This window comes from Oncorhynchus nerka, linkage group LG24 (assembly GCF_034236695.1).
Source record: "Oncorhynchus nerka isolate Pitt River linkage group LG24, Oner_Uvic_2.0, whole genome shotgun sequence".
Lineage (NCBI taxonomy): Eukaryota > Metazoa > Chordata > Actinopteri > Salmoniformes > Salmonidae > Oncorhynchus > Oncorhynchus nerka.
The window spans coordinates 44,562,893-44,584,060 of record NC_088419.1 but is presented as its reverse complement, the minus strand read 5'-3'; the positions used below and the strand labels follow the sequence as shown (position 1 = coordinate 44,584,060).

The 21,168-nt window shown below is 45.8% G+C and overlaps 1 protein-coding gene across 5 annotated transcripts in view; it reads right to left on the bottom strand.

The window, feature by feature from the left end:
- Window positions 1-21,168, bottom strand: part of LOC115108036 (SAM and SH3 domain-containing protein 1-like) — a 295,957-nt gene that overhangs the window by 52,754 nt on the left and 222,035 nt on the right. For all 5 annotated transcript variants that reach the window (XM_029631918.2, XM_029631917.2, XM_029631922.2 and 2 more), the window contains exon 2: window positions 12,629-12,757. In XM_029631918.2, coding sequence (XP_029487778.2) covers window positions 12,629-12,757 — 129 coding nt within the window. The remainder of the gene's footprint in view (window positions 1-12,628; window positions 12,758-21,168) is intronic.

Sequence of the window (21,168 nt, the reverse complement as noted above, 5' to 3'; positions counted from 1 at the left end):
CACCATCGAGAGCATCCTGTTGGGCTGAATCACTGCCAAGTACGGTATTGCGCCGCCCGCACCCGCAGGTACAGCGGTGGTACAGTGGAAGTATTTGGAGAGGACATGGGGCGGCATAACAAATTTCTTCCGCCGCCTTTGGAAGAAGAGACGTTTTTGCGCCCTGTTGACAAGACTGGTGTTGTTGTTGGTCCATGACAAGTCCTCTGTGATGTGGATGTCGAGGAACATAAAACTCATGACTATCTCTACTACAGTCCCATTGATGTGGATCGGGGCATGTTCCCTCCTTTTCTTTCTGAAGTCATTAATCAAAGAACAGAGTCCTATGATATTTCTGAAGTCTGATGACTCAATCCCTTTCCTCCTCTCCATAGGACTAATAGGGCTTGACAGTGAAACCATGGAGATTTGCCTTCAGTGTCATGCTGAGCCGTGATAACTCTTACTGGGGTTTGGATGCGGATTTGGGTTTGGTTTTTGTGATAGTTTTTCTTGTAATGACTAAGGACAGATTATCTACAATGAGTACTGAGGATTCTGTTGGGGCATGTGTGGGAAATCCACAACGCTAATCAGGAAGTGGTACGTGAAACGTACGGTGGCAGCCAATCAGAGAGGTTAAGCTTAGGGTGGATTCATCATTTCCACCAATGAGAGATAGCTAGATAGTAAGACTCACACTTCCTTCAGGGAGGAGGATACAGGAAATAAAGGGGGATTCTGCGTAAGCTTCCTGGTCAGTCATAACACCACACCCAGATGAGCAGGCCTTGGACAGGGGATGAGTGAAACTGTTCCTAGATCGGTCCCTGGACTACATCATTTCCCAGAAGTCATCCGGGAGGAGGAAATTACATCAGGAGGATTGGCTGTTTCTCAATGTCCTTTTCCTCTGCTGAAAACATATGGAGAGATTACAATTGGAGGAAATGTGACAGAGAGAACTGTCTGTCTTTCTGTCCCTGTCAGTACTTTTCCTTATTTCCTAAATACATTTAGATTGAGTGTACAAAAGTGTACAAAACATTCGACTTGACCGGATGAATCCAGGTGGAAGCTATGATCCCTTATTGATGCCACCTGTTAAATCCACTTCAATCAGTGTAGATGAAAGGGGGGCAGTTTAAATAAGGCTTTTTAAAGCCTTGAGACAATTGAGACATGGATTGTGTATGTGTGCCATTCAGAGGGTGGATGAGCAAGACAAACGATTGGTGCCAGGCGCACCAGTTTGAGTGTGTGAAGAACTGCAACACTGCTGGGTTTTTCACGCTCAACAGTTTCCCATGTATATCAAGAATGGTCCACCGCCCAAAGGACATCCAGCCAACTTGACACAACTGTGGGAAGCATTGCAGTCAATATGGGCCAACATCCCCGTGGAACGCTTTTGACATCTTGTAGAGTCCATGCCCAGATTAATTGAGGCTGTTCTGCGGGCAGAACGGTTGCAACTCAATATTAGCAAGGTATTCCTAATGTTTTGTACACTCTGTGTAAAGTGAGTGTGCTTTTTAGAGTAAGTTATTCAGAGGTGATATAAGCCAGCTATAAACCTTCCTAGCCTGAGGGCAGTGTAAGTACAGCTGAAGTGCTACGAAAGTAAATGGCTTAGCCTTCGGACCCTACACTTACTGTATATCACTATGGTTACACCAGGGGCCAGCCAGCCTGGCTTTCTTCTAGTAGAGTTTCTGTCTGTCCCCTAGCCTCTCTGGTATTGCGCTTCAGGGAAGTTGTGGTAGGTGTCCGGAAGTTTCTCCCTCTGTAAATCAAGGAGTTGGTAAGAGCTGGTCAACAGAGTGAACAGAATGTTCATCCAAGAGAATAAGGGGATTCACATAAACCAGGGAGCAGGGAGCACCAAGCCAAGGACATAAAACTCTAGTTACTCTGACTTAGGGGGACCTGTAGTCCTTTTGTTCCTGTGGTACTACACAGTCCTATGCATACAGTGCCTGTGCTGTTTGAGATGAGTCGCTTTGAATAGAGAGGAATATATCTGCGAGGCAAGCAGAACCTTGGCCGTCTGTCGTCAGACTCAGACACACACTCGGCGGGGTTTGGTGTTTTCTTGCTATCTGATTGTCTTTGATGCCCACTCCACTGTGACGGATGTCAGGTGATATGCCCGTCTCAGCCGCATTGGTGTATGGGCACTGTGCCCGCTGACTACACAGACGTATAGCTCTGCATCATCTCAGCGCCAGCCTGGCACGCACACACACACGCATTAGCACAAACACACAAATAAACACACGCAAACATGTGCCCGCCGACCTCCGCTTCCAGCTCTCCTCCAAAAAAACAGATAGAGCCCCACAGAGACAGGAGCACAAAGAAACCCTCAGTTCCTACTCCTCCTTCTCCAAGATGCAGGCACAGACAGGGAGAGAGAGAGAGAGAGAATGAGGGAGAGAGAGGAGGGAGGGGGATTCAATCAAAAACAAACAAACCCACATCCCCTCTCACTTTCAACAATGAGCCGTGGCGTTAATTCCGGCCACTCCAGAAATGCAAAACAATCTCCTAGAAAAGGCACGTAAGCCAACAACTGTTTTCCTGCCTTGTGCATGTCAAATATGAGAAGTAGTGGAGCGGTGACATAGATTTTGAGTGAGCAAGAATATCGAGGGTTCAGCGGGGAATAAGAGCCAGAGAAGTTGACGTGCTATGTTTCAGAGAAAGTATATCAAACAAATAGAACTGTGCCTGTGTGTTTGTGTTGGACTCCCGAAGTTTGTGTTTCAAATGCGTTTTATTGTGAAGCAACAGGATCAAGTTTGCAAGATGAATTGTGGTCTCTGAAGTGTAGATCTCACTTACACACACTCCCGGAGGGGGAGAATTCTCCTTTATTTGAACCTCTGAAAACTGTCAGCATCAGCTGTGTGTGTCCCTGATTGTTTATACGTGACTGTATTGAATAAAAGAGAAAGAGAGGGGAGAGAGAGGGAGCGAGAGAGTTAAAGAAAGAGAGAGCACAGGGAACTGTAGCTAATGAGGATCACGATGTCTACCCTGAAAACAGAAGCCTGATTATCTGACAAGACTAAACCTGGAACACACACACTTCTAAACCATGGCCAGCAGCCTTCAAAGACAGCGCAAAAAAAAAAAAAAAATAATACACTTTTCAAAGGGCACAGAAACTAAAACTCAATCTGCTGTGCTACCTTAGACCCAAACGTATAACGGGAAGGGAAGTGGTGAGAATGAGACACAAGAGCATACGTCCATACATACGAGAGCATGCAAACTAACTATGAAAAGCCCCAGTACACGGCAGACCATATGTAGGAGCCACCACAGCCTGCTTTGGAAGTACATTGATGCCTGCTATGTGGGTAGTTAGACCAAGAGGTCCAGACCAGGAGGCCCAGGTCAGAAACGTGGCATTTCCTGGAGGAAGACGTGGGAGCACCGGGGCCAGCTGGGGAGCCTGGCACCAGCACCAACCGAGAGAGACCGTTGTTTTTTAAAATGTATTTTACCTTTATTTAACTAGGCAAGTCAGTTCAGAACAAATTCTTATTTTCAATGACGGCCTAGGAACAGTGGGTTAACTCCCTGTTCAGGGGCAGAACGACAGATCTGTACCTTGTCAGCTCGGGGGGTTGAACTTGCAACCTTCCGGTTACTAGTCCAACGCTCTAACCACTAACCACTAGGCTACCCTGCCGCAGTTAATAAGACTGGGGATAGAAAGCCCGGCTGAAAATCCTGAAAACATCACTGATAAACACATGGTTGTGTGGTCATGGACACACACACGGACACTCAATTGCAGATATTGCGAAAAGACACGCACACAAAGGAAATAAAGGTCTATGGCAAGCATGCTGCACCGAAAACGGTCCATAACCTCACACACAGACTATATTATGACCATTGTGAGCCTCTATCCGCTTCCCTTCTGAGATGGCTTACGTGTGTATTTGTGTGTGTGTATTGTCACTATGTTGGTATTCTATGAAGAAGAAAAAAATTGTTACTAGAAATGACCAGCCAGCGTCGTAAACCAGCACTCACTAATACAGTTCATACAAATACGCACTATCAGTCTATAAATATCCCAGTTGCTGAGCAGCTAAGCCAAGAGTGAGTCAAACAATACAGCCACACCAAACATCTACAGACAAACCTCTCCTGATATGATAGTGCAGCGACAATGCCAACCCCTTTCTTTTGTTCAAACGACGTACAAAACATTGACGCGTTGGCTTTCCCGTCGGGTGCTTATTGTGCCTGAAAGATAATAGGATTACGTAATAAAGAACTTTTAGAAAGTAGGAAAGCGAGACCAAACCCAGTCAGGTCGTCTCCTAACATTGTCATAACATTGTTGACCCACTATTAGAGGAATGAGCCGAGTTCTCTTCTCCCATTCTTTTCACCCAGGTTATTTTGGGTAAAAAATACTCCAGGACACTCTTGAACGTCTAAAACCTGATGGAAAGCATATAGAAATTATAATGGTCCTATACGCTTTCAAATAACTGCCCTTTTTCTGGCCCGCTAATTTCTTTAGACAAACAAATCGGTCCCGAAACATTTTCAAAATCCTGATGTGGCCCTGGAGTCAAACATTTTTTGCCCACCCCTGCCCTACAAGGTTTCTATCTCCAGTATCGACCAACCCTTTCCACAGTGTCTTTCTGTGGATAAGTCAGCATAAAATACCTCTGCCCTACAAGGTTCCTATCTCCAGTATCGACCAACCCTTTCCACAGTGTCTTTCTGTGGATACGTCAGCATGAAATACCTCTGCCCTACAAGGTTCCTATCTCCAGTATCGACCAACCCTTTCCACGGTGTCTTTCTGTGGAAACGTCAGCATAAAATACCTCTGCCCTACAAGGTTCCTATCTCCAGTATCGACCAACCCTTTCCACGGTGTCTTTCTGTGGATACGTCAGCATAAAATACCCCTGCCCTACAAGGTTCCTATCTCCAGTATCGAGCAACCCTTTCCACAGTGTCTTTCTGTGGATACGCCAGCATAAAATACCCCTGCCCTACAAGGTTCCTATCTCCAGTATCAACCAACCCTTTCCACAGTGTATTTCTGTGGATACGTCAGCATAAAATACCTCTGCCCAACAAGGTTCCTATCTCCAGTATCGACCAACCCTTTCCACAGTGTCTTTCTGTGGATACGTCAGCATAAAATACCCCTGCCCTACAAGGTTCCTATCTCCAGTATCGACCAACCCTTTCCACGGTGTCTTTCTGTGGATACGTCAGCATAAAATACCTCTGCCCTACAAGGTTCCTATCTCCAGTATCGACCAACCCTTTCCACAGTGTCTTTCTGTGGATACGTTAGCATAAAATACCTCTGCCCTACAAGGTTCCTATCTCCAGTATCGACCAACCCTTTCCACAGTGTCTTTCTGTGGATACGTCAGCATAAAATACCTCTGCGGCCATCCAGCACTAAGTGGATCTAAGATGATACCATATACACACACATCCAACACTGATTACAGGGCTAGAGTTGATGTACTGAGAATCAAATCAAATCAAACTTGAGGTGTAGACCTTACCGTGAAAAGCTTACTTACAATGCCATTAAATAAAGAGTTAAGAAAATATTTACCAAATAAACTAAAGTAAAAAAGAATTTAAAAAAGGGACACATTAAAATAACAATAACGAGGTTATATACAGGGGGTACCAGTACCGAGCCAATGTGCGGGGGTACAGGTTAGAGATCATTTGTACATGTAGGTAGGGGTGGAGTGACTATGCATAGATAATAAACAGCGAGTAGCAGCAGTGTAAAAAACAAATTGAGGGGGGGGGGGGGGGTCAACGTAAATAATCCGGTAGCCATTTGATTAATTGTTCAGCAGTCTTGTGGCTTGGGGGTAGAAAGTGCTAAGGAGCCTTTTAGTCATACACTTGGCGCTCCAGTACCGTTTGCCATGCGCTAGCAGAGAAAACAGCCTATGACTTGGGTGACTGGAGTTTCTGACAATTTTTGGGGCTTTCTTCTGACACCGCCTAGTATATAGATCCTGGGTGGCAGGAAGCATGGCCCCAGTGATGTTTTGGGCCGTACACCCTACCCTCTATAGCGCCTTAAGGTCATATGTCGCGCAATTACCACACTAGGCGGTGATGCAACCAGATGGTGCAGCTATAGAACTTTTTGAGGATCTGGGGACCGTGCCAAATCTTTTCAGTCTCCTGAGGGGTAAAAGGTGTTGTCGTGCCCTCTTCACGACTGTCTTGGTGTGTTTGGACCATGATAGTTTGTTGGTGATGTGGACACCAAGAAACTTGAAACTCTCGACCCGCTTCCCTACAGCCCCGTCGTTGTTAATATGGGTCTGTTTGGCCCGCCTTTTCCTGTAGTCCACGATCAGCTCTTTTGTCTTGCTCACATTGAGGGTGAGGTTGTTGTCCTGGCACCACACTGCCAGGTTGTCCTGGCACTCACACTGCCTCCTACCTATAGGCTGTCTAATCATTGTGGGTGATCAGACCTACCACTGTGTCGTCAGCAAACTTAATGATGGTGTTGGAGTCGTGCCTGGCCATGAAGTCGTGGGTGAACAGGGAGTACAGGAGGGGACTAAGCACACACCCCTAAGGGGAAACAAGTATTGAGGCTCAGCGTAGCAGACATGTTGTTGCCTGCCCTTACCACCTGGAGGCGGCCCGTCAGGAAGTCCAGGATCCAGTTGCAGAGGGAGGTGTTTAGTCCCAGGGTCCTTAGCTTAGTAATGAGCTTTGTGGGCACTATGGTGTTGAACGCTGAGCTGAAGTCAATTAACAGAATTCTCACATAGGTGTTCCTTTTGTCCCGGTGGGAAAGGGCAGTGTGGAGTGTGATTGTGTCCTCTGTGGATCTGTTGGGGCAGTATGCAAATTGGAGTGGGTCTAGGGTTTCTGGGATAATGGTGTTAAATGTGAGCCATGGCCAGCCTTTAAAAGCACTTCATGGCTATCGACGTGAGTGCTACGGGGTGGTAATCAATTAGGCAGGCTACCTTCGCTTCCTTGGGCACAGGGACTATAGTGGTCTGCTTGAAAAATGTAGGTATTACAGACTCGGTCAGGGAGAGGTTGAAAATGTCAGGGAAGACACTTGCCATTTGGTCCACGCATGCTTTGAGTACACATCCTGGTAATCCATCTGGCCCCACGGCTTTGTGAATGTTGACCTCTTTAAAGGTCTTTCTCACATCGGCCACCCAGAGCATTATCATACAGTCACCCAGAACAGCTGGTGCTGTGTTGCTTGGATCGAAGCCAGCATAAAAGGCATTTAGCTCGTCTGGTAGGCTTGCGTCACTGGGCAGCTCGTGGCTCGGTTTCCCTTTGTAGTTCGTACTAGTTTTCAAGCCCTGCCACATCCGGGCAACAGACAGGACAATAGAGAGACAAGAGTGAGACTGGGACAGAAATAGGTTTCAAAGCCTTCGACAAAAGTGGCTTTTCTATATAATGACAACAAGAAGATACCACTGTTTAATGCTCACTCTTGTTAGAATGGCACCTATTAGAATCACCAGTGGAGCTTAACTGTTCTTGGCCAAACCAATCAATTTGAATCAAGCAGGAAGAGAAAGCCGCACAGTCAGTGGGTCTCTAAGGCAGCTAGGCGACTGTGTGTGATGGAGTTAATCCATAGCCCTCATTCCAAGAGGGGTGTTTGCTTAACCTATTGTGTTCTGGCTGCTCATAAAGCTAAAATGAAGACGGGGGACTAGCCGAGCAACGGTCAGACAGGAAGAGGGTACACTGATAGTCATCACAAAGAGAGCCTGCATCAAGAGCTTATGGAACACAGCCAAGATCCCACTGCTGTCATCAGGGCACAGGACAAGCCCCTGGGGGTGGGGTAAGTGTTTCACAAATCAAATTAACTAGCCATTTTGTTTGGTTTGTGCAACACCCCCCCCCCCGAAAGGTTTGATGTGTTGCAAGACGTCTGGAGGAGAAGTGAGGGAGAGAGACAAAATAAAGCAAACTGGATCTTTATCAAGTATGTGATATTGAGACATGGTGAACTCATTATGAGGCTAACAGAAAGTGAGTTGAAGGGAACAAAAAGAGAAACACGAAGCGGCTATGGTTTTGCTCTAACGACAAATACTTAACCACAGCCATAAGCGGATTCCAAGGGGTTTTTCAAGGGGCAACTTCAGCTCTGTGGTCTCAGTCAGTAGTCTACAGACCACTACAGCCTGCAGTGGTCCAAAAACTTCTCAGACTCACCTAGGGAAGTGGTCCTTAATCCTGGTCATGAAGACCCACGGTACATTAAAGACATTGATTAGTCGAATCTGGTCAGGTGTGTTGTTACTGGGCTGGAACAAAAGCATGCATGCCGTGTGGGTCTCCAGGACTAGAATTAAAGAACATTACCCTATGGCCTTTCTCACTACAGAGGAACAGTCTTCCAATGTCCACTGTCATATTTGCTTGACCTCAACTTACTCAGACTGTTAGGTTCAGGGAACGTTACAGCTACAGTGACCAGAGGCTAGTCCAGACCGGACAGGGAGGATCTTTGTGTGTTGCAGCAGGAGGGTGAAGAAGGGAGAGGAGGCAACATAAGAGAAGAAGCAAAGAAAGAGGAGAGATTCCAATGAGTGCCAGTAGAGAGAAAAGGCCAGGAGAGAAGCAGCGGGGTGGAAGTCCTCTGAGAACCACCATGCTCGTACCCTTCAGCTGTGACAGACAACCCCTCCCTGAAAGGCCATGTCCCAGCGTGGACGTCTAAATGCCAGCCCATTTAATGTCCGTATCCGCCATTTTAACATAATGACCTTATCTAACTCACTCCTATTGCTCCTCGGGGAGATCCTAGATAAGGCTGGCTGGCAGCCACACTTTATATGGCACAATAGTCCTTTCTCTCTATCTTCCACTGCCCTGTCTCCCTCTTTAGCTCTACCCCTTCTACCCCTTCTCTCTCTCTCTCTCTCTCTCTCACGCTCTCTTTATTTCTTAATATTTTTGCTCCGTCTCTCTCTCTCTCACTCACACACTACTCTGTTCTCTCTCACACACTACTCTGTTCTCTCTCACACACTACTCTGTTCTCTCTGTTCTCTCTCTGCCCCTTCTCCTTCCCCCGTTCCAGTTTTCCATAGCTATTGTGCCAAGGACATTGAGACCGTCTGTGAAGGTCCAGTCTAGACACATAACACCAGCTAGGGAGAGAGTGGAGCAACGGCAGCTGGCAAGAAAACTGTCCTGAAAACACTCAATACTGACTGTAGAATGTTTGCTATGTGCTTCTGTTTTAAGACTGGGGGCAAATCAGCAAGCATGCGCCTGGCCTGCCGCAAGGAGTCGCTAGAGCGCAGTGGGACAAGGACATCCCGGCCGACCAAACCCCCCACTGTGCCAATTGTGCGCCACCTCTTGGGTCTTCCGGTCATGGCCGGCTGCGACACAGCCTGGAATCAAACCCGGGTCTGTACTGACGCTTCACACACCACAATGCAGTACCTTAGACCACTGCCCCACTCGGGAGGCATTGTATCCAGATGTTCACATTGTCATACCATCCGTCCTTCTCTCATCCCGGATTTACAATATTACCTGTATAGCACACAAGTAGGTGCTAAAAACGCAAGAAAAGCCCATTTGGCCTCTATTACCAAGACTGCTAACAATTAACACAAACTAATAGCGGAATCATATAGACCATGTTAGCTAAATGCTAACAAGCGAAAACGAACAAACTAATTGCAAAGACAGGCAAATCCAGCTCATAAAGTTATACAAGCATAGCCAGTAGCTACCGAATGTCATTTTTGGTGAGTGGGTACATTTACACGCGAAAGTAAACAAGATCAATTGTTGTAAATGAGCAAAGTTGTGATGCATGCTTTTCTGGAGAAAGAGCAGCAGGTGTACACAGAGCAGACAGGAGATGAACAGAGGAGAAGAAAACGCTAGTAGGAAGCACAGGGGGGAAAAATGGCAACTGTACAGATAAGTCACCCAGAGCTACTTGACTTCTGGCAGAAAGCCATTATAAGATATCTGAAGGCAAAAAATGTAGTAGAGAATAGCATACAATTTGAAGTCATCGCCTGATGTGCGCCGCACATCAGAGACTCACCCGTAGATATGGACTCATCAGCTCCAGCTTCAGCCCGTTGTGCTATTGACAAACGAACACGTGACTGGCTCAACTGTTCTGGGGAACTACGTAAGCTTCATCATGTCAAATGTGACCGGTGAAATGAAGGAAGCAACCTGCTTTATCTCCTAACGTATTGCACACGTTGACTGCAAGTGTTAACTTAAAAGGCCGCTGCAAATATTCAAACCGATTGAATTATTATTATTTTTTAATAGTTTTGACTGTATTGAAAAATCATCCAGTGGCTTTTTCTAAATACCCCAGTAAACGGTATGTACGGTATACCTCCCAAGCCTAGTTCTGACACCATATCTTCTATGTTCTCTCTGTTCCTCCCCCTCTTTCTTGCCAAGTTGTGCAGGGGGGACAGACAGCTGCAGGCTGTCCCATCCCAGGATGGAACCTTCCCAACCTTCCCAATACGTGCAGAGGTGACCCACTTCACTCATCTTCTCACACACTTGTAAGCACACACATGGAAACACAAAACACACACACACCAGGTTTTCCATTAGGAAAATGTGGCACTGGACTTTTGACCTGCAGCATTTTAATTGAACAGACATTTGAGAAGTGTACCATATGCATTGGGTGCGTAACCTTCTTAGAGCGTCCAAGACGGGTCACTCGATCGAGACGGGTCACTCGACCGAGACCGCTCTTCTCTGTGTCACGGACGCTCTCCACACTGCCAAAGCTGACTCTCTCTTCTCTGTTCTCATCCATCAGATCCTCCTCTCCACCCTCTCAGGGCTGGGTGTCTGCACCATGTAATGTCACTAATGGTGTCCCCCAGGACTCGGTTCTAGGCCCACTCCTCTTCTCTCTATACACCAAGTCACTCAGCTCCATCATATCCTCGCATCGTCTCTCCTACCGTTGCTATGCGAATGACACTCAAATACTTTTCTTCTTTCACCCTTCTGACACTCACAAACACCAAAACAGTTGTGTAGAGGGCACGACAACACCCCCCCCCCCCCCCCCCCGGGAGTCTGAAATGATTTTGCATGGGCCCTCGGGTCCTCAAAAAGTTAGACAGCTGCACCATTGAGAGCATCTTGACTGGCTACATCACCCCTTGGTTTGGGAACTACAGGCTCTACAGGGGGTAGTGCGTACGGTCCAGTACATCACTTGGGCCGAGCTCACTGCCATCTAGGACCTCTATACCAGTCTGTGTCTCCAGCTACCCAAGTCAGAATGTTCTCTCTGCTAGAGCACAGCAAGCGGTATCAATGAACCAAGTCCGGAACCAACATGACCCTGAAAAGCTTCTACTCCCAACCCATAAGACTGCTAAAATAGTTAGTTCAATACTGTACCAAATAGCTACATGGTCAATCTGCATTGGCCCTTTTTGCACAAATACTTTTGACTGGCTACTATTTATTATCTATCCTGGTGCCTAGTCACTTTATTCCTAGTTATATGTACATATCTACCTCAACTATCTGGTACACCTGCACATCGACTCGGTACTGGTATCCCATGTATATAGCCAAGTTATCGTTACTCATTGTGTATTTATTATTACTTGTAAAAATGATTTCTCTATTTCCTATCCCTCTGCATTTTTGGCAAGGGCCCGTAAGAAAATATTTCACTGTTAGTCCACACCTCTTGTTTACGAAGCACGTGAAAAATTATTGAAATGTTTAAGTCGGCTCCCTCCTTTTAGGTTCAGGATGAGTACACTGTACTGAGGTCAGTCTAGGCTATTGGTTCTGGAAATGAGACTTTATAACTGAAATGATGCCATCTGTTTTCAAGAGGTCTAAACAGATACAAATCACTTTGAATAGTGTCATCATAGCACATTTATATATGTGTGTGTGTGGAGTATAGACCCCCAGGGGTGCTCCGAGCAGCACAGGGGCAGAGCGGTGTTCGCTGCCAGAACCAACTGCATTCTTCAATACCTCCATCAGTAACGAGGCAACGCAGGAGTGCCATGCCCCACTACCCTACATCCCTGTGAACGTGAACCCCTAGAACACAAATAAGCACTTTCAGGCACTGGGGAGGCGGGAGGGCAAACTAACTGCTTTAGAAAAGAGTCACAAACACAAAACACTCGCTCGCTCACTTTCCAAACTAAACTCCCCCTACTTCCTGACTGACTTCCAGGCTGTTGGCAGCACACTGGACAATCACACTGTAAAGATACCAAGCCGATCCAAGAATGGGGTGTTTGAGGATATTATGAATTATAAAAGGAGATCTGAGAAAATGAAACATTTCCTCAGAATCTTGGCTCTCACTTCACATTTCTAGACTGTGTAAGCCTAGCCTAGTTGCTGCAGGTCTATATGGTGGTTTTCCTGTTTTGATGGGACTCAGGTATACTCTACTGCAGTAGTAAATTATGGTTGGTGGGAACTCAGTTCTCTTGTATTCCAGTAGGGTTCGTGGACTTGAGTTTGTAGGGACATGCAACAGTATGATCAGTGTTTGTGGGTACTTAGTATGTGACGTGATGTGATGAGTGTGTTTGTGGGGACGTACCATGTCGAGGTCCTGGGACACACGTCTCTTGCGTAGCTCCTCCATGCGGTCGCTTACGTCACTGAATGAGGTGTTGTAGTACTCTGAGTACTCCTGGGCCAGGTCATCAATGTTCCCCAGAGAACCATCCTACACAACACACACATACACACAAAGAGAGAGAGTGGTTAGTCATTCAGAAGGACAGACAGAGTAAGAAAACATCGGATTCAGAGGGAGAGAATAAAATAAGGCCATATGTTTGCACTGGAATGGAAGAAATAAGTTGTAAGTTGGGGAGACACTTGCAGATTCACACTGATTACTCAATTTGAGGGCCCAAAATGGCACCAAAGCCTTTGTCTGGACGAATAACATTGGTTTCACTACTGTAAACAGTGTATAAGATTCAAGCTGAGCCAATCCCTTCAGTAAGCTCCACCCTCCCCCCACTGCTTCCACCTCCACAGTATAGTAGTCCAGGCGAGGGAAAAGGGACTGACTAACAACCTCAGCTCCCCATCTGTCTCTCACTCTGGGTGAAGCACAGCTTAATAAAACCCCTGTCACATACGCTTGTAATTAGTTCAGATAGCATGGCCGGGCACGGCGGTGCAGTGTGGCGGGCGGTGTGCAAGAGAACACAAATCGAATTACTCGCACGCCACTTCTTCCTCTGGCTGCCACTCTAGGGTGAGATTATTAGCTAACGCAGTGGTGCTACTGAGGGAGGGCAAGTCTGTTAGAGATGGATCAGGTTAGAGCTTCCAGCACATTTACCAATTAGCTCTGTGGGCTATACTAGCTATGACCTGTTGCGTAGGAGAATAGGAAGGAGAAAGGAAAGGAGAAGGAAAGTAAATCAGTATGATTTGTGGAAGACAAAGACCTTTAAACAAATTCCTGTAGAGATGAAGAGTGTCTGGGTCAGTGTGTTTCTGTTTGTTTGTTTCTCTGTTAGAGGCCGGTGTGCTGTGCATGTGGCGTATGTGTGCTGTGTGTACATGCCAGTGTGTTTCTCTACTAGCCCATAGCCTCCACGGTCCATTAAGCCTAAGGCCTCCAACTCCACCTGACACACACACACACACACACACACACACACACACACACACACACACACACACACACACACACACACACACACACACACACACGAGAGGTGGCAGCCACCCGCTGTGTCTGGACAGGGAGTGCAGCACAACCCTGCCATTCATACACATCTGTTTACCCTGGAGGTCGACCGATTATGATTTTTCAATGCCGATACCGATACCGATTATTGGAGGACCAAAAAAAGCAGATACTGATTAATCGGACGATTTTTTAAATGTATTTGTTATAATGACAATTACAACAATACTGAATGAACACTTATTTTAACTTAATATAATACATCAATAAAATCAATTTAGCCTCAAATAAATAATGAAACATGTTCAATTTGGTTTAAATAATGCAAAAACAATGTGTTGGAGAAGAAAGTAAAAGTGCAATATGTGCCATGTAAAGAAAGCTAACGTTTCAGTTCCTTGCTCAGAATATGAGAACATATAAAAGCTGGTGGTTCCTTTTAACATGAGTCTTCAATATTCCCAGGTAAGAAGTTTTAGGTTGTAGTTATTATAGGACTTATAGGACTATTTATCTTTATACCATTTGTATTTCATTAACCTTTGACTATTGGATGTTCTTATAGGCACTACAGTATTGCCAGTGTAACAGTATAGCTTCCGTACCTCTCCTCGCTCCTACCTGGGCTCGAACCAGGAACACATCGACAACAGCCACCCTCGAAGCAGTGTTACCCATGCAGAGCAAGGGGAACAACTACTCCAAGTCTCAGAGCGAGTGACGTTTGAAACGCTATTAGCACGCACCCCGCTAACTAGCTAGCCATTTCATATCGGTTACACCAGCCTAAAGTCGGAAGTTGATAGGCTTGAAGTCATAAACAGCGTAATGCTTGAAGCACAACGAAGAGCTGCTGGCCCTTTAAACCCCATACCCAAACACCCTCTTCCGGACAGGGGGGCTTTCAGCTCTCTGCTGGGTTCCTGTCTTTGTGTGGAAGTGTGGTGTGGTTCCTCATACATAAACAAGAAATACCTTATTCAACAGAATACACAAACCCCAAATGCCTTCAAGGAACTGTAAAATAACAATAGAAATGCAGAACCTGCTGGTGCCTAGTGTATTTCATTACCAGGAAACCAGAGGGAGAGAATCAACTAACTCATTGGTCTTTGACAGCCTCTCTCTGAAGTTTTTGGACTCATAACTACTTAGTAGGGCTGGGTAATATATTGAATGAATTTGATGAATTCAAATGTATGTGTCGCACGATATTCCAAAGGCCTGTATCGCAATAATGGGGCTTTACCGGTAGTACCCAGTCACGCTGTGTTTGTTTACAAGCACACAACGACAAGAGACCGGAGTCTTGTGAGTCACCCACCGGGTGATCTAGTTGCAGTGTGGAATTCACAAATGAATGTTTAGCAGCTAGATAGTGTATCATTATTAAGGTAACTGTCTAAAAGTTGCTAAATGCTCTGCGGCTGTGCATTTGGTTTGCTAAGAAGCTCGTTAGCTATCTTGCCGGTAAAAACAGAGAATCCCCTCCTGGATCAAGAGCCTTTCTGTTTAGTATTAGTTTTGTGCAGCAAACTGTGAGTAGCATTTTTTTGTTACTTGTATAACTTTATGAGCTGGGATGATTATCCTGAAAATGGTTTCGGTCAGAGACTGTATAAAATGTTCACACTATGCTCATTAGCATTTAGGGGTTTTACTGAATATCCCGGTATGGCAGAAGGTCGGTATGAGGGTATGACAATCTGGATACTGTCCAAGCCTAGCGGTGAACAGCAATCTTTCCACAGATTTTCAATGGGATTCAAGTCTAGGCTTTCACTGGGCCACTCAAGGACTTTCACATTCTTGTTCTAAAAGCCATTCCAGCATTGCTTTGGCTTGGGGTCATTGTCCTGTTGGACCCCCCCCCCAGTCTAAGGTTGTTTGCACTCTGAAGCAGGTTCTCATAAAGGATTTGCCTGTATTTGGCTCCATTCCTCTATCTTTACCAGTCTCCCAGTCCCCGCCACTGAAAATCATCCCATATCATGATGCTGCCACCACCATGCTTCACAGTAGGGATGCTATTAGATGGGTAATGAGCTGTGCCTGGTTTTGTCGAGACATAGCGCTTTTCATTCAGGCCAAGGAGTTTCATTTGTGTCTCATCAGACCACAGAATATTTTGCCTTATGCTCTCAGAGTCTTTTACGTGCCTTTTTGACAACTCCAGGCATGCTGTCATGTGTCTTTTTCTCTGGAGTGGCTTCTGTCTGGCCACTCTCCCATAAAGCCCAGATTGGTGAAGTGATGTAGAGACTGTTGTCCTTCTGGTACGTTCTCCCATCACAGCCAAGAAACTACTGTATGAAGTTCAGTCAGAGTGGTCATTGGGTTCTTGGTCACCAGCCTGACCAAGGTCCTTCTTGCCTGGTTGCTCAGTTTGGTCATTATATAGAAATGTGTCTTTCTTTCTAAATCATGTCCAAACAATTGAATTGGCTACAAGTGGACTCCAATCAAGTTGTAGTGACATCTCAAGGACGATCAAAGGAAATGTGATACACCTGAGCTCAATTTGTGGTGTCATAGCAAGGGATGTGAATGCTTATGTAAATTAGACATTTCTGTATTTAATTTTCAACATATTTGCAAACATTTCTAAAAACATGTTTTCACTTTGTCATTATGGGGTATGGTGTGTAGATGGGTGATAAAAAATATTTAATCCATTATAAACTCAGGCTGGAAAATGTGGAATCTGTGAATACTTTCTGAAGGCACTGTATATCACAAATTGCCCATTAGTTTGAAAATAATTGATATGCTTTTTAGGCCATATCACCCAGCCCTCATACTTAATTATGAGTCCATAACTCTATCCTCTGTTGACATGATAGACATCTCAGCCATAGCAGTGATAGCCAATCGTTCAATATTCATCCATGTTGATCTAGTCAGTGCCTGGTTTGGTGAGTGGTCAGCATGTATGGAGTCTCTCTGTGAGGAGTGAACCGTCTCTCTGTCTGTCTCTATATGGTCGTCTGAACGGGACCCAGTATCTCCATGCCAGCCTGGTATGAATGGGGCACTGTGGAGGCAGTGTGCCACACACACAACGGGCAGGCACACACACACACCCTGAGGGATGCAGAGAGAGGCTTCTTCTGAGAGGTCTATTGAAAACAATAGACAATTAAAAACAAACAAGTCTGAGCCACACTGTGGAAAAACACAAACCGGAAGTGAATTTTAACCATCGCCCAACGGTAATGCAATAGACATTAACAACAGTGCATTTAAATGAGTCGCAGACAGAGGCCCTGAGTCAAAAGGCCAGATTGTTCTGCTCTATTTTTCTCTCCTCACTCTGCCTCCCTGACTAGAATATATTCCTTAGAACCTCCAGCTACATCCAGGCTGTGACATATGGTTAGAGATGGCTGATATTCCCTATGGAGCCCTCCCTCCCTCGCCGGGCCCCGGGCAGGCACATGCTTTCCCTCACATTCCTCACACTCTTATTAGAGACTAGCTACAGTACTGCCTAATCACCACAAACATGCCACTATCGATCCAGAGTTAAGCCTACCATGTCCACGAGGGAGACAGAGACAGACAGACCCAGCCAATACAGGTGCATTCACTGTGTCTGTTCATGTAGAACACCTGATTACAACTCACCCAGATCATCAGTAAAAGTTCATGACTTTTCTGGGCCTACTAAACACGCTGGCCATGTTAAAGTGTTGTTATAGTGTGCTAGGTCTTTCCTTACTGCAGTGTTCCTCTGAGGGAGGCCAGTGTGTGTTAGCACAGGTGGGATTCCTCTGGGCCATGAGCTCATACAGCCCATCATGCAGCTGAGAGCAGTATGGATCAATATCCATATCACGATCAATGGCATGATTTGACGAGATGACAATAAATACAACCATACGTTTATAACAATGGAAGTTTATGTGTGTGTGTGTGTGTGTGTGTGTGTGTGGGAGTGAGGAAATGTGATACGAATAGTTGATATGGCAGTGTGGGGGGGGTCCTGGGGGGGGGTTGGGGCCAGTGGACAGGGGTTGATTTGTGGGGTATTGACTGTCGGTGGTGGGGGATTGGAGGGGATGAAACATCTGGAAGCTGAGAAAATCAAGACGGCCTTTTTCTAACACAGAGCCTTTGGAGAAGGCATTTTTCTCTCAGTGTTATCTGACCAACAACAAAACTGGGGCCTGTAAAATTCTGTCAATGTGTGTGGAATGTGTGTGTATTGAATTCAGAGAAAATAGAAGGAATGACAACAATGACGGTTGATGGAGTTGAACAGAAGCCATAATGCAGTCGACCAAACCAAATGTTTTTGCTTTTATAATGGCTCCCACTCGTGCATACAAGAGTGCACCACCCTGTCTCGATTCAAGTTCAATAGTCATGCTAACAATAAGAACAGGCTATTAAAGACAACACCCAGACCATTAACCCACACAATTACAGAGAGAGCGAGAGAGAGAGAGAGAGAGAGAGAGATCCCCAGGCCCCACGTTTCAAGCCAGAACACTGTTCTCACTCTCCTTACCAACCATTCCCAAATGTCCTGTTCAGCTGAACCTCTTCAGAAGAACACTGTGACAACCCATTTGGGGCAGGTCCAATCTCCTCACTTCAGTAGTTTACGCAACAACCATCTGACCAACAGCTTGGTGGGGAAATATTGTGTCGATCTTCCAGTAAAAAAACTGGAGGCTGGAGTTTGTTATTCTAAGTCAATGGGGTAAACCACTAGTGGGAGGACTAACCTGACTCACCAGTCTCATGGTTTACTGTATCTAAGACTGATGACAGGGATTGCTCAACTGCGTACTGTTTATATTGTAGTAATACGTCTGCATGATATGTAGACATTTATCAGTAAAGTTACCCCGCTCTTCTTTTAAACACATGGCTCACTAACAGCCACAGGGAGAGAGGTTTCAGTCCAGGATTCCACGTTAGAATATGCCACCTTTTCCCCTTAACAGAGAGATGTATAGGACAGAGTGTTCTGACGGGAATCTAGGACTATTGGTGGGTAACATACACGCTTAGGCTATATCCCGTCCCAGGCCATGTGAGTGCATGGGTGAGGAGATGATGAGATGTTGGGGATGGATGTGACATTGGGACCTTCTGACCCCTACTCATCAAATCAATTAGCCATAGCATTCCTGTCATTCTCAATGTGACCACCCTGGGAAGGTGGTGGGTGGTGCTGCAACAGTATTATTCATGGGATCTGGAGAGGCATCCAAGGGTCACTGCTGAGCAGTAGTAGTGGATGGCAGCTCTCTACAGATCACAGGCATAGCATACAAACCAAACGCCTCATCTGTCACAAAAGCAAGCCCCTTGATGACCAAGAAACACTTTCCGTATCAGGCAGCTGTACATTTACATTTACATTTAAGTCATTTAGCAGACGCTCTTATCCAGCCATGTGGCAATGTAATCATCCACTCTGAGCCAAACGCCAATTACACTCACGCACACATCGAAATTACTCATCAACTTCACTCTGCAATGTACGCACAGAGAAAAAAAAATCTGCTCAAATGCAACCAAAAGAACAGAATATAAACTCAAAAACGGCAAAAAAAAGAAACGTCCTCTCACTGTCAACTGCGTTTATTTTCAGCAAACTTAACATGTGAAAATATTTGTATGAACATAACAAGATTCAACAACTGAGACATGAACTGAACAAGTTCCACAGACATGTGACTAGCAGAAATTGAATAATGTGTCCATGAACAAAGGGTGGGGGGGTCAAAATCAAAAGCAACAGTCAGTATCTGGTGTGGCCACCAGCTGCACTAAGTACTGCAGTGCATCTCCTCCTCATGGACTGCACCAGATTTGCCTGTTCCTTGCTGTGAGATGATACCCCACACTTCCACCAAGACACCTGCAAGTTCCCGGACATTTCTGTGAGGAATGGCCCTAGCCCTCACCCTCCGATCCAACAGGTCCCAGACGTGCTCAATGGGATTGAGATCCGGGCTCTTCGCTGGCCATGGCAGAACACTGACATTCCTGTCTTGCAGGAAATCACACACAGAACGAGCAGTATGGCTGGTGGCATTGTCATGCTGGAGGATCATTTCAGGATGAGTCTGCAGGAAGGGTACCACATGAGGGAGGCGGATGTCTTCCCTGTAACGCACAGCGTTGAGATTGCCTGCAATGACAACAAGCTCAGTCCGATGATGCTGTGACACACCACCACAGACCATGATGTTCCACCTCCAAATGAATCCCGCTTCAGAGTACAGGCCTCAGTGTATCGCTCATTCCTTCGACGATAAACGCAAATCCGACAAAACCGCGACCATTTTTGCCAGTCCTGTCTGGTCCAGCGAAGGTGGGTTTATGCCCATAGGCGACGTTGTTGCCGGTGATGTCTGGTGAGGACCTGCCTTACAACAGGCCTACAAGCACTCAGTCCAGCCTCTCTCAGCCTATTGCGGACAGTCTGAGCACTGATGTAGGGATTGTGCGTTCCTCGTGTAACTCAGGCAGTTGTTAGTGCCATCCTGTACCTGTCCCGCAGGTGTGATGCTCGGATGTACCGATCCTGTGCAGGTGTTGTTACACGTGGTCTGCCACTGCGAGGACGATCGGCTGTCCGTCCTGTCTCCCTGTAGCGCTGTCTTAGGCTTCTCACAGTACAGACATTGCAATTTATTGCCCTGGCCACATCTGCAGTCCTCATGCCTCTTTGCAGCATGTCTAAGGCACATTCACGCAGATGAGCAGGGACCCTGGGCATCTTTCTTTTGATGTTTTCCAGAGTCAGTAGAAAGGCCTCTTTAGTGTCATAAGTTTTCATAACTGTTACATTAATTGCCTACTGTCTGTGAGCTGTTAGTGTCTTAATGACCGTTCCACAGGTGCATGTTCATTTATTGTTTATGGTTCATTGAACAAGCATGGGAAATGGTGTTTAAACCCTTTACAATGAAGATCTGTGAAATTCTTTGGATTTTTTACGAATTTTCTTTGAACGACAGTGTCCTGAAAAAGGGACGTTTCTTTTTTTGCTGAGTTTGTTTGTTTCCTTTTTTTCAATCATAACTCAGTATCTCAATCGGTGCCCTTCAATCCAACCTAAACCACCGTGATGAAACATTTACTCGAGGCTCTCATTGTGCCAGAGCTGCAACTCTTTACTGATAAGGCCTGTTCTTTGGAGGGAAATCTGGGTGTTGCTATTCAACCCCTCTCCTGGATGCATTCAAGGTCCTGATTTCCCTGAGCAGTCAATGTTATTAGTCTATGAGGACAAATAACTCATGAGCCAGCAAGATGTTCTTTCTGTCATTTTTTGAGAAACCCCCCCAACAAAAGCAGCAATAATGTGTACTCCACAGCTGAAATAACCCCCGTTGTAAATAGCACACCAAGCCATTTCTGTCAGTTATTGAAGAATTCCATAACTAGCTTGCAGGACTAAA